The sequence below is a fragment of the Acipenser ruthenus genome, chromosome 28, assembly GCF_902713425.1.
Source record: "Acipenser ruthenus chromosome 28, fAciRut3.2 maternal haplotype, whole genome shotgun sequence".
NCBI classification, from domain to species: Eukaryota; Metazoa; Chordata; class Actinopteri; order Acipenseriformes; family Acipenseridae; genus Acipenser; species Acipenser ruthenus.
Window position 1 is genome coordinate 24,368,943 of NC_081216.1, and position 14,796 is coordinate 24,383,738.

The 14,796-nt window shown below is 36.3% G+C and overlaps 1 protein-coding gene across 1 annotated transcript; it reads right to left on the bottom strand.

The window, feature by feature from the left end:
- Positions 1–820: 820 nt before the first annotated feature.
- On the bottom strand, positions 821–3,846 carry LOC117434549 (fibroblast growth factor 4B-like). Its single transcript, XM_034057109.2, has 3 exons — positions 3,252–3,846; positions 1,847–1,950; positions 821–1,086 (listed from the first exon to the last, which is right to left on the bottom strand). The coding sequence occupies exons 1-3, from the start codon at positions 3,556–3,558 to the stop codon at positions 910–912; spliced, it is 588 nt and encodes a 195-aa protein (XP_033913000.2). The 5' UTR covers positions 3,559–3,846; the 3' UTR covers positions 821–909.
- Positions 3,847–14,796: the final 10,950 nt, after the last annotated feature.

Sequence of the window (14,796 nt, forward strand, 5' to 3'; positions counted from 1 at the left end):
AGTCCAGTATATGTCCTTATATCCTCAGCGTTTAAGAAAGCATGAGTTTCCAATACATTTTTTAAATGACTGTACTCCAGTTAAAATGCCTACTGAAGAATCCACTTGACTATCCTTTAAAACTCGCTGCTTATATAATGGCTGAAGCCGAAGAGGTCTCTCCATCTGATGCCGTATAGATCTGACAAAGATTGACTGCAGAAAAGTTCAAAGTTCAGCCCATGCAGAGCTAAAAACAGATTTGTGGGGTAGGACTTCAACACTGCACTTTCTGTACCAGAAGTAAACCGATACCGCTTCAATTGAATAGCAACTCTGCACAAAGGAGGTCAGACATTGTACATTTGCTGCAAACTACACTACGAGCACTGATAACTTTTTCAAAAGTTAGAACCAAAGACTAAGACTTTATCTTTTTACAAAAAAAAAAAAAAAAAAAAAAAATACACGTAGGCCTTCGAAGCTTCAAAGACGCTTACTGTACAACATAATTTATAAACAGTGCAAAAACTCAATGTAAATAAAGGAATTTCATTTCACTTGTTTGAACACGTAATAGCAGCACACCTGTGATTTAAAAAAAAAAAAAAAGTTAAATAAACCGTTCTGTAGGAGGACGCCTACAATTGCCCAGTGAATTGAAATGCATTTTTCCGGAAATATAAAATTCATGAGAATTATAAATAATAATCTTCCTATATATATATATATATATATATATATATATATATATATATATATATATATATATATATATATATATATATATAGATAGATAGATAGATAGACTTAAATAATTAATTTAAATATGATACACCTACTCTTGCATAAAACGCTCCGTTTGAAAGTGCACTGTTTTGTATCGCCCCACCTGTCTCTCTTCGTTGAGGTAAAGTCTGAAACGATCACTCAGATTCTGGGTAAGAAATGCGTAACTGTCATTGTTGGGGAAACCCTGTTTCCTTTCTTTGTTTTGCCGTTTTTGCTTATTCCTATATACATCCCGGGATACGCTCGGGATTCGTATGCGTTGTAGTTATTGGCCAGGAGCATCTCTTTAAACGTGCACTCGTCGCTGAAATGTGTCTGAAAATAAAAGAGAAAAAATGTGGTTATTGTCAGAGAATAAGAACCAAATAGTTTCTGTGTACTTACTGTGCGCAAAATAAAGTAATTGGCATATCCCTTTTATTACGCCGTTATTGCTACACACTCCTCAATGTTGAATTACTGATAAATTCCAGATGAAGGTAAACATATTAGAATATTGATCAACTGGCTAAATACCTTTGACTTACAAAAAAAATAATGGGCTGGTCATTAGAATTTACAAAGATGATGGCTTTCGCAGACAGGTGTCTAAGTTGATCCAAGCTACACCCATATCAGACGTCTTAATAAACATCATTAAGCCTAAACATTTGTAAAAATTACTACTTTTTTTAAGAATGATCACAAATTAAACGTGTTTTGGATTAGTAGACACAGTTACCTGTAACGTATTGGCAACAAGAGCAGTTGAGCTGTGTCAAAAGCTTGTGGAACAAAGGAGGGTGGGGGTGGATACAGGACTACAGAGCGCAGCACGGGTGGTCCAGGTTGACCAATTCAGCGTTACATGTGTTGGCTGGCAATGCAAAGAATGGAATGCACAGACTAGATGATCTACGGCAATATCCTTCCATAGTTTATCGGGCTCACAATAAAAACACAGCAAAGCACTACAGGCGTGCAATGGCTGCGCCTAACAATGCGATGTAGAGAGGGTTTCACAGGGATGTCATCAGCCGATGATGTGAACATCTACTGCAGCAGCAGCACATATTAACTAATTTGTCATACTTACAGATCCATAGAGCTTGCCTTTGCTATTCATGGCCACGAACAGACCACTCCTTACACCAAATAGTGTCACAACACCTCTTTCCACAGGGGACACTTCAAGAAGACCTAGAAACAAAAGTAGATGATAAAAATTGCATTGCATTTGCATCGATTTAATCTGTGGACTCTGTTGAATTTACAAGTATAAAACTGGTGCTTTGCTTGCCTACTATATGGTTAACTTTGACGTGAAGGAGCTGTTAAGTTTTCTTCAGGTTTTTTGTTTGTATTTGTACTGATTTAGACTGTAATGTATAAATTAGCTGAAACTTTTTTTGGATTCCTAAACGGTCCAATGTAACGGTCTGTGGTCTTCTGTGGTAAGTCCCTGCACATGCAGAACATTAAACTGCACGGTCTAGCCATTTATGGATCGGTCCATTAATATGTGTGGTTCTGTTTACTGTCTGCATACTTTCCTCTGACATTCTATTGTCTCAGAAGAATATTAATTAGACGTGTGGGGCCATGGGGTTAAGCCCCTAGCAGATGCTCTCCTGTATAGATCCTAACTTAAGAACGGAAGGAATGACATTAAACGTTTAACTGGTTTGTGAATACAAAGTCGGTGTGTGTGTGTGTGTGTGTGTGTGTGTGTGTGTGTGTCCAGAAGTCGGTGGATGAACACCTGATTCTATCCGACATCAGAAAATATTGCTTTGAGCATTTTTTTTTTTGATCCACAAAAAAGAAGCCACGTATATTGTTCAAGCAAGCGCATGATTAGCACGGTCTTCAAGCCCGTATACACAAGTCCTCTGTAGTTACACCTCAAAACATTAACTGTGTCCTCTAGCTATCTTGGAATATACTGAAGAACCCATTCGTCTTAATTTATTAGACAGGAAGCCTAATGGTGCCGGTTCGTATGTGTGTAATCAAACTAATTTAAGATGAAACCTCACATGCTTAAGTTTGTTACGTTAACCGATTGTGACATTGAAATAATGTTCAATATTTTGCGCTCAGCTTAAGTTAAAGAATATACGACTTTCATACGACTTTGTAATATGCAGTTCTAAAAACGTTCATAATAATCTGAGAATCTTACAACAGTGTATAAAGTATTTGATCATTTTGTATATGAAAGGCAAAAACGCATTCAAAGTGAATGTATGAACTATATGTTTATATACCCCCCCCCCCCCCCACACACACACACACACTGTCACTGCTACAGAAAATGCAATGCTGAGAAAACGTAAACATGACCTGCCTTCAAATACAGTACATTTAAAACATGTTCACATTTTTATATTGTGCAAATCAAAACCATGGTCATAAATTTGACCTGAAACTGAAAACCATCCCTAAAATAAAACTCCATTAAATAACCACAGGCAAAAATCACACTGTAGGCTACTTACTGTATCGATTTTCGTTGTGCACTCCGGTTATCTTTCCATCGGGTAAAACCTGAATGTGAAATCCAATGCCTACATTGCAGTAAAGGCGCCGCAGCCTTTTAATGCCAATAAGATAGTCACTGTCCCGGTTGATATCCCTCCTTTCCCCGGGGATCTGTGCCAAAGAGCGGGAGTAGAGGGTCTCCCAGTGGCGCTCCGGGGTGCCGTTTTGCCTGCCGGGGAAGGGACCGCAGCGCACTAAACTCGACACCAGTCCCAGGACCAATATTGGCAAGAAGGCCGATTGACTGGACATCCTGATCAACATGGGCACACGTGGTTGAAGGAGTCGATCGCACTAAAAATACCTCGACTTCTAGCTCCGCTGTATACTAAGACCAAAGAAATAAAAGGAAATAAAGAAAGCAAAACGCTCAGTTCCAAACTGAGCGGTGACTTTCTCTTTGGTGCTGCATGGAGTTTCCGCTGTGAAGGGGATTCGATTCTGTGTAAGTTTATTCGAATTTGATCCCAACTTGTTGTGAGCCACAGGAGAAGAGCTGTCTAAAGAAGTGTTGATCGTCTATACCAGCCCAGCTCAGCCATGCCGCTCTACCCTGACCAACGATATTTATATCTGCTTCGTTACCTATTACATCACACACCACCTACTGCAGCATGGGGCAGTATTCACTTTAACACAATCGTCACCCACGGATGCTTAACAACTCTAAACAGACTGATTCCTTTGGTGAATATTCTGCTAACATTTAGCACTAGAAAAGAACGACTAGCTTTGAACAAATGTCAGAATTTACGTTGATCAGATAAAATCCATTTGCTTGCAAATACTATTGTAGACTGAACTTTGCATGCATTTTATGTCAGCATTAAGCACAAAGTCAGACTTTGTGAAACCCTGGAATTTAGCTTGTTACAGTACACTGGCGAGGTGGTTAATAATTTTCTTTGTATAAAATGCCCTTCATTAAAAGCCAAAAAACATAATAATTTATGTATGGGACGAAGTAAAATGGGAAAGCAACAGAATGCAATTACCATAAGGGAGAGCTTTATATAACTGAACAATAACAAGAAAAAAGAAAAAGCCTATTAAGTATTTTAAATGTTGCTGTTATTTAACTTGACAAAACACTGATTTCTAGATTTCTGGACAGAGTTTAAGATAACAAGCCAATTGATTAAAACGCGTGAACATATAGTACGTATATGTGTGTTTTCTATTAAGCAATGTGATTTTTTTTTTATCAGATGTTATAAAGCACAAATAGATTATTAGAATATACTGAGAACACAGACGTAAAGTTATTTTCTTCAGATGCGCACTTTTTCAGATAAGATTATGGCATAAACACTGCAACCGCTGAATCATAAAGTTAAAGCGTTAATAATTGCATGACAGAATGTATTAGATAATATATTTGGAGTGAAGTAATGTATAAAGTTTATAGAGCATAGGTTGCTTTTAAAGTGCAAAGATGTCAGAAGTATTTGGGAGAACTACTGATTTAACGCATCACGTATCTGGTCATAGTGAATCAAGGTCTTTAAGCCTTAGGTAGCCTTGGCCTTTTCCCGTCGACAAGATCTCCTGCTGTTCTGTTAAAGGATGCAAAAGATAGAATTGCTATTGGCAAGGTGAAAGCTCACGTAGGTGCGAATACTATTGACTTTCCTGGAACACGTGTAATGGAATCGCATGGTGTGTGTGTGTGTGTGTGTGTGTGTGTGTGTGTGTGTGTGTGTGTGTGTGTGTGTGTGTGTGTGTGTGTGTCTATATAGACATTTTGTATGGTAGCAACCGTTTAATATGTGGCAGACATCAAAGTACCATTTGCCTGCTGTTTGTAATTTGGAACAAAGGTGTGATGTACACCACCGTAATCTCACTGTCTACTAACCTTTTTATCTATTAGTAAAATCCAGGTGCGGGCGTTAACTGTCAAAGACTCAACAAATTGGCACCCTGTTAATTATCATTGCGCTATATATCTGAGTTGAGCTCAGATTATTCCATGGATTGTAGACTAATTATCAATCGCTTATAAACTCAATGAAAACTATGCCTGCTGTAACAGTTCAGCCAAGTTAGTTTTTCGTATTGTGTGAGGATTGTATCCATGCATGGTAACTTTAAACAGCTTTCTAAAGCATATACAGTACATGCTTAGGGTTTGGTTAAGCATTACATTTGTATGGACTTTTCTGCATTTTGCGGGTTGCTGGGGGTCTCATAAAACCAAATGAAATTCTACTGCATTGCTAATCTACCCCCGTCCATAACACCTGTTCATTACTGACGCATGATTTGTTTTAATCATAAATTATGTCATGCCATTAAAGAGACAGTGACTACTGTAAGTTAAGTGGACCCCAGTTCCAGACTGCTTACCTTTCCGCTACATATTAAAAACATACATTTTCAAGACCACCATAGTCAAGTGACTAAATAGAATTTATGTCTGTTGACTCACGCTTGCTGATGTTTATTTCGAAGTCTAATTTCAAATCTATAGTTAAGGAACTGTTCACATAGTCTTAATGTATGGTGTGCGATGTGAAACAGAGAACAGATAGACAGATGTGTCACCTGCGAGTTGTTATTTATTTCTAACGTAAAATATCTAAACGCATTCATGGACATACAGTCATTCAGTTTATCCACAACTACAATGGCATTTCTTTGATCTATTGTATTTTTTACTTCCAAGTATTGCTCACTTCGAACCAATGTTTTTTTATGTTTAAATTTAACTATCCAAAGCAAACATCTATATGTGGCTTTTAAGAAGAAACATGAGTCACCTGGCAGAAGATTCGCATGACAACGTTTTCTCACATTCACGTCTGGGTGATTCTCTATATAAAAAGTCACTTTTTTACATGGTTCAAATAGGGGCATGGAATGCCGTCAGATCTGGGGGCCGTACCCCAAATAACTCGAACTGTCGCTGGGCGACCCTCTCTTCTTGGGTCCGCTGCCTCACTAAGTGCTGCCCGCTGGCGAGCCATATGCACACAAACCACGTCTTTTGCAGTCGGTTTATTTGATCTCTGTGTGCCTTCATAGAAACCCTCTGTTTGTATCCAGTAGTAAAGCTTTGCGGTGATCAAAACCTCCCATTGTAACGCACGATGTTGTGATGACATATGTTGCAAGCACTGGAGTAGATCAGCGTGACAGTGACAATAGAATCGAAGTGTAGCAGAAGTTCTAAATAATTTGACAAGAGGTGACAAAATAAATCCTGGAAAATAAGGATTCCATTTATTTATTTATTTATTTATTTATTGATTGGTAAATTATTTTTTAACTCTGGATTATACATTTATTTTATTTTTTAATACTGTAGATGGAACCGAATGGGGTGTACTTTGTACATCACCCACTTAGAGGCGACTTACAGTACATGCATTATTATTATTATTATTATTATTATTATTATTATTATTATTATTATTATTATTATTATTTTTTTTTTTTTCTTTGCAGCAATTTTAACAGTTGAACGTTTGGGATAACGTCAGGGTTCTGATTTGTAAGTGTTTTCATTTACATTATAAAAAATGGGGGGCGGGGCGAGATAATGACCAAAATATGGAAATAACGATCACACCACATTATGATTTGAGAGGGATGCCTGGTTATATATATATAAGCAGGTGGGTGTTGTTGCTGCGGTTTTTTTTTCTTCTTCTTTTGGTTCACGTTTTGAATTCTTGATGTGTTTTGAACCATTAACAGTATGTTCGGCTTTTTTAAAATTATTTATTTTATTTATTTTAGTGTCGACTACTTTTAGAAAAATATGGAGCAAACATTGCAAAAGCTAGAGGATAAATAACTTTTGATTGTATTTCTACGTGAGAAATGTCGTTTGAAATGCCTTTTGGGCATCTTTTAATATTCATAAATGCACCACAAAACTTTGAAGACCTTGGGCCGTTTATGCGTTCCAATCTGGGCTTCACTGGATTCTGGGCATTATAGTGTATGGAACGACATTGTCTCGGTCGAAAATACTTAATTTTCTTTGCTGCCAATATTTTAAATTCAAGTCATGGGCAAAACAGATTTTGGGTATTGTGTTATTTAAGAAAATAAATATTAAAGTGATAGTTTACTTATATTCATATTGTCTAAAACAATTCGTTTTAAACAAAATACTGTCCAACGCAATCGTAGCGCATTGTAAAAAAACGTGTACTATTTAACTGTAAGAATACAATAACATAAACAATGCTGTTACCCTATATATATATATATATATATATATATATATATATATATATATATATATATATATATATATATATATATATTTTAAATGCAGTGTGCGAAATAGTTTTTGAAAAAAAAATGTTGATTCTTTAATTGCAAATAACTTTTCTGCGAACTCTGGCTACATAGCCCACTCACATAAACGGTATAACAGTCATAACAATGAGTCACTTTCAATAAAAGCATAAGCCTGAAAGAAGTTTCTTGGTCTGGTGGTTTAGATTTTGTTTTTGTTCTTCAGCATCGTTTTTATTATACCGGTCTTTGAAAAGGCTGTGCTGATATTGGTTTCAGATTTCTTTCCCCTTTATTTGTCATGCTCTGATAAATGTATAGTGATGGATGTGCATAGTTAACAGCTAGTAAATTTAACATTATTCATGCTTAATTCATATAATTTAATATTTCTAGTATTGATTGAGACCGTTAATTGTCACAAACGTGACACTAAAGTGCAAAAACAGTATTTCAGAGAGACATAATAAATAACATTATAAACTACAAAAAAACTGCAAACTGTTTATTTCCCGTAGAACTAAGATTGCCCTAGTTTTATACCGTTATTGTTTTGATACACTCAAAATGTGCTTTTGCGTTTGCACTTACTTCAAAATATGGCCTAGTAACGTGAGTTATATATTCCGCAGTTCACATGAATAAGGCAAATGAGGAACAGTTGTTCATTTCAGGATATAAGAAATGTGATTCAAAACCTTTGAAAACAACAGTGTTTCTTATTAGTATATGCAACATTGAAAGTTTTATTTTCCTTCAACAAAAATAGTTTTTTTGTCCTGCATTACACATGACCCACTGTCCTGTACATTTTTTTTCATTCTGTTACTCCAAATCCAGTTATATTTATTCTGCCGCTGAAGGTTAAGTACCTGCTATCCATGGTCCTGTAACCCTTCTATTTCATAGCCTTGGTCAGTTCAATTCATAACTTTCTGTCTTTTTACCTATTTTCATTCCTGTATATTCCTCATGTTTCACAAATAGTCTGTTTTATGTTTTTGGCTTCTTCTATTCTCTGTGTATGCATCATCTGTCCTGCCTTTGGAGAGATTACATTCTCTTGGGAGGTGAGGGAGCAATTCAAGCTTCATGGCTATCCAATCATTGGCTGTGATAGTGTCCAGTGCCAAATATGTCACCAGTGACCTGAGCTGGATTTGAACCCAGGCCCAGAGGGGAAATGCTTTGCATTGGCCAACTGCCTCACTTAGAACCTGATCTGTAATACATGTCTGATTGTACTTGCATCACTTCCATAATTTCAGCACATACTGATTATCACAGTTCCCCTGTGAGAAGGTGTTTAGAGATTGCCCATATCCCTGTGCTTGCGGTCAGTCATCACTGCCACATAATGACTTACTTATATCTCTGGGATTTACTGCACTTCCTTTACACATTTTAGTATGACCTGCACCCTTGGGGAAGTTGTTGGGCGGCCTTGACTTTAACCTCCTCCAACAGTGGCTACTTAGTTGCCATGTTAGATTTTTTTTTTTCACAGTATTGATGTCTCTGAAATGCCAGAATTAATTTTTTTCAACCTTTTCTTTTTATGCCCTTTCCTGCTAAACCATGTTACCCCTTTAGCTCTAGAATAAGTTGTACCTGATAACACCACTAACCCTGTATCTGAATTGATTACATCAACTAGCCCATACTGCCGTTAAGCTATGTGCGGTAAATGAAGTATTTACAGTCCGATCACAGTTTGTTGTTAGATGGTTATGGGCAGGAAACTATGTAAATAAAAATGACTCTACGTTTAGAGTATAACGTATTTGTCCCAATGTTAGTTCCATCAATGTTTCAATCAGTCTGCCACAGTACAATCATTGCAGCCCTACTTTGTAAACTTAACACAGTTAACACATTTAGAAGATGGACATGAAGGTATGTATGGTTTTGAGAAGAGCTGTTGTTTGCTAAGTGTTTGCTAGGAAACGTAAAGTTGGCACAGAGTGGTTACATTGAGTATGCACATTATCTATTCCAACACGGTGATCCCTTCGCTTCAGTCATCTCCTTCTAGCAATAAATGTAATGGAGGACAGATATAGAAATACATCTTCATCTTCCTTACAAGTAAACCACTCGGGGGCAGACTGCATCTAAATGTGGTGCACAGTCTTAGCTGAGGCAAGTACTACAACAAGAAATTGACTGTGCTTCTTGCTTGGCATTAAAGCGAAACATTTTTTTGAAACTGTATAAGAGAAACCACAAATTGGAAAGGCACAACATTTTCACAGTTTATTAGATTACAGCTTTAATTTTAGACATGTATCTGACATGCAGTGATCAAAGTTGACATTCAAGAAACTGTTCTAGAATGTAAAGAACAAAAGTCTAGAACAGTTTCATGAATACAAAGCTTTTATTTTATCATAACAGACTTTAGGAAAAAGAGCAAATACAAAAAAGCACAATAGTATTAATTAAATAGCTCCCTGAGTTAACACTTTGTGAACAGGGGCTGCAGAGTCTTGGTTGTTGCTGTTCATAGCCACTCAATTTCAGACTTTGTGTTAATGTCAGGTTACAAACTAACCAGGCTGTCTTCTGTAGTGCATGGACTCGAGTTATGAAGACCTGCATTTATAAACAATCACATGCTATTGTAGATTTTATAGGAGTGATAACTACAGTTTTAACATCAATTTTCTTATCTTTTATTACCACTAGCAACGTAACATTTTCTTGTGTTTGAATATCTGTTGCTTGTTTTAAGTCAGGATATTAAGTAATCGCCTCTCTTTTTTGCATGTTTATTTCAAAACACTTAGGTAACAGTGTTTATTGCAGAAAACAATTGGGGCCCATCTAACAATAAACAAAACAAGTTAAAATAACAACCCAACAAAGGGACCAGATAAATGGGCCACTTCCCCAAGAAAGCTTGAGAGCACTTGCACAAAAGGGAGGAGTTCTACTTTTCTTCCGACTTTTTACACTAGATACACAATGGCATCAACACAGAAAGAGAATGCAGTCAAGAAAAAGGGTCTCCACAGGCTACTGAATTATTTTGTCCTAAATTCTCCTGTAGGATTGTTGAAATCTGTACTTATTTCTTGCTACAGCATCAGAAACCTTTCCTCCATTTCCAGGCTATAGATGGCATCACAATCTGGTGACCTGGAAATGCACCCCCTTCTAGGCAGGCTGTCTTTGTACTGTGTACTGTGCAAGGAATTTTGTGGATTGTGTAATGTTCTTCATAAAAGAGCAATTCTTAACTAAAAAACACCAGACCTTGCTTGGGCTGATTTGTTATATCCTCTGACACTGTTTAAAAAAACCAAGGGGTCCTAAAGAAGTGATAACCAGGTTTTATTAGATTTTTTTCCCAAAGATCTTTCAGTCCTTCAATGTTTTTTATTTCAAATACTGTATAACACTACAAAAGAATGTTTAAACTGTAACTAACTGTGTGTTTTAAGTCACAAAGTCAAATGGTCTTATTGCTGCAAGACCATTGGAGTAAGAATAGAGAACTGCGATACAAGTGGAATTCACAAAATAAATTAACAGCTGTGTGCATACCTATTGTTCAGTTGACAATACACATCTCTGGTTTCGCTTACAAGAATTCGATGTATTGTCATGGAGATTTACAAAAACACTGCAAAAAATTCAAATTAAATATATACAGCATTTAAAATGCAACCTATTATTTATTTAATGATGAAATATAAATTAGTGGCAAAACTAAAACCACATTAAGTAGATATGTTTCACTGGTGGGATAAAAGGAGTATTATGTAGAAAAAAAGGAATTGCACAGATTTAACATTCTCTTATGAGTCTGCTTTTATTAATATACAATACCTACCATATATGAGTCTTTGTCTGCTGCTCATTAATTTAGGTAATTTGAGCATAACAAGTTGCTTTATAATTTGGGGTATCGGCACAAATGGAGTAGGATCTAGAACCTGAAAGCTGCCATGGTGGAATTAACATGGAAGAACAAAGAGTTGCCAGTTTGGAGGCAGATTGAGTGCAGGAGGCATTCCTGACCAGACCAATTAGAAGGGAATGCAGGCTTGGGTAGGTGGAGACCCGGGAGACTGCATGGAGAGAGGCTGAATAGAAATAGTTTTAATTGGACAGTATTTCATCAATGTTCCGGAGTTCTGAATACATTCTGCCTTCTGCCATAGATTTAGGGCATGGAGGGTTTTTTAGCATGAGATTGATTACTGATATGATAAACTGAGCAATTGATGCTTTTGAGAGGATGTTTGTTTTAAGTGTAATTATTTGTATTTCTGTCTTTGTGTCCATTTTTTATGTTGTAAGTTAGCTTTTGCATTAGTTATCGGGTGCTAAATACATACTATGAGTTTTAATCATGAGCATGAATTGATATAACACTTCCATTTTTGTAAAGATGGAAAGAGATTCGATTTTGCTTGAATAGGGTATAAATATAAAAATGTATAGCTACCTACATACCTTGAAATATAGAATAACGCCCCCACCCCCACGACTCCTTTCCGTTCTTACTAATTATAGTTTCATTGCCACCTGTTATAAATAGAGTATAATAGGAAGGAATGGGTTATGATGGCATTCCACAAATGAGCAACAACTGTGAGGGAAAATACTCCCGCCTTCCATCCTCTAGGGTGCAGTGTCTACAAGTGAACCCGAGACTCGGGTCTCCTACAGATTACAGCTGTTAAAGGGTTACCAAGCTCCTATTATAGTGTCTGCTAGACTCTTTTGACTGGGAATGCTTTGAACCGCAGGGTGTCATGACAAAAGTAAGCTTGCTCAGTCTTCGCTGGGGTAGCTGGGGTGAGGGTGGGAGGGAATGTTTCACAACTGTGCTAATGAGCAGCCATGACCCCTTGACATGCCTGTATCCATGTTATTGTGCAATAGGTCAACACAGAATGCTTGATCAAGACCCAGAACCCTAACCCTGATGCTCATGTTTACCTGTTGAATGTGATTGAACTAATCAGGGTGTCATATGCCAGTATACTCTGTTATGAGTTCTGTCGTGGTTGAATAATCGGCATAAAAACATCAGTGTATTTTCGTTTTTTTATGTTTTCACAATGGAATGCAAGGTCCTTTTTTGATTATTTAATTGATGTTGTCTTTATTGGAGTTTTAACTAGGTACCAAAAAAGATGTATTAAATGAAGGAATACCTTTATGAGTTGGTGCATTTTTTTTTCTCAATTGAGTATAATGTTCAAAGGTAATCCAGTCTGAATTCGGTTACGAATCAATGTAACAAAGAAAATGGTAACTCAACTCGCAACATGTGTACTAGGGTGTCCAGTAGAGCTACCTGTTTTCGGTGTGTATTCATGCACATCATGAGTGATGTAACCGGATACCCGTACGAGCTGGCCAGTGTAATGTCTTAACTGTGGCACCGGGGTAGAGTAGCTGTGAAATTTGAGCAATTAAATGCATGGTGGAAAAATCTAGTTGCTGGTATTTGTATTTCGTTTCCCACAAAAACTCCTTCAATGCCTGTAGAAAAAAAGTATTGGACCAGAATCGGAACAGCATGAGCCCGTTTACTTGAACTGGATGCAGTGGTGCCTGTGGAATGCCACCGCCTACCACCTGACTGTGTCTTACTAAGAGCCGCTACATCATGATCTTTAAGTTTCACTATGGTATAAAATACTGGTCCCACCGTGTCTTGGGGGTTCGTTTCAGGTTTATATGCGCTGTAAATCTAACCTCACAGACATATTGAAATAAGTAGACTCATTAATCTCATTCACGACTTTTTATTTAACTGCTCTACGTCAAAATATATTTGTAAAGCCACGGTGTGAAACACGAAAAGTTATACATTTGTGTTTGTTATTATTATGTATAACGTTCGGTCGTCTACAAATCCATGTAACTGGCTGGAGACTGAGAATTCAGAGACCTACAAAAAAAAAGATCTAAGAGGTTCAGTAGTTTTCTTATAATTTAAGTAGAAATCGACAGATGCAAATCCTGCAAAAGAGTAATCAGCACTAAAATTGTTTACTGGAACTTTAGGTTCACTTGTCAGTTGTTTGCACAGGAGAAACTGTCCGGCGAACATATAGTTTCACACGTTCCCCTAGAGATATTGTCATTGTCTGAGCCTTGAGGACGTTTTCAAACTTCAAAAGTATAGAATAACTTTTTTTTTTTTTTTTTAGTTTTCAGTCAAATCTTTTTGGCTACAGAATTGTAATTTCTGTTGTCGCTGTACGGACTGCACAGTTATGTTGACGTTGCCTTTAGCAACCGAAATAACAACCTTAACTTTTTTTATGTTTGTAATAATGAAGAAAAAGATTCCTAAGTGTAACCACACCCACATAAAGGATGATGTCACCTGAAACAGTGTACAGCACAGTAACAAAGGACATTCACCAATGGTCTCAAGAGAAAATGCTTAATTTGGAATTGCAAGAACACTGCAAGAAACCGTGTTTAATCAAACCACACAAAAACAGTCCTTTATTTTAACTGTAATAGCCCGTTTCAATAAGAAGACACAGCAACATTGGTATTGTGTTTATTGGAGACAGTTACCGAATTATCGAACCATGTTTTACATCTTAGTATAAAATCCACAGATTATAATGACCCTACATTTTAACTGTATTGATATATTTTTGGAAACATCAAAATGTACTAATACAATATTTACCTTTGATAAACCAAGACATGGTACTCTTTGCTTCTGAAAAGCACTAGTTTGGCAATTAATTTGAGTATTGTAGTCCAACTTTCAGGCATAGACAATCATTTTAACTATAAAAGTTCAAGCATTTAAGACAATGCAGAGATTTTACAGGTATTTGTCAAATGTTAAATACTTACCATGAGACACTTCATAAACTCTAAGAACACTGGCACGTTGTAACTCTTCGGTCTTTAGGCACTTGATAAGCTTTGTGATATATGATATTTTATAAAGTAACATGGTCAGACAACATACACTGTAAAAGAAAAATACCGTATTTCTACAGTAAATGTACCTTCATATTGACAAGTTTTTTTTCAGTTTTTTTTTAAATTACGGTAAGAGTTGTTCAATATTAGTGTAAAATACTTTTAAAAAATTATGTTCCTTTTAATAATACGCTATAATGAATGTATAAATTAAGTGTATAAATACAGTTTTATTAAGTCAATATTAAGGTAAATAAACCGACTATATATATATATATATATATATATATATATATATATATATATATATATATATATATATTACAGTGT

What these genes read in the sequence shown, in the direction of transcription:
- LOC117434549 (XM_034057109.2), bottom strand. Translation starts at nt 3,558, where the DNA reads ATGTTGATCAGGATGTCCAGTCAATCGGCCTTCTTGCCAATATTGGTC. An exon ending in GCACAACGAAAATCGATACA is followed by an intron (nt 1,951 to 3,251) that starts GTAAGTAGCCTA and finishes TTTTGTTTCTAG; the next exon opens with GTCTTCTTGAAGTGTCCCCT. An exon ending in AAGGCAAGCTCTATGGATCT is followed by an intron (nt 1,087 to 1,846) that starts GTAAGTATGACA and finishes TTTTATTTTCAG; the next exon opens with ACACATTTCAGCGACGAGTG.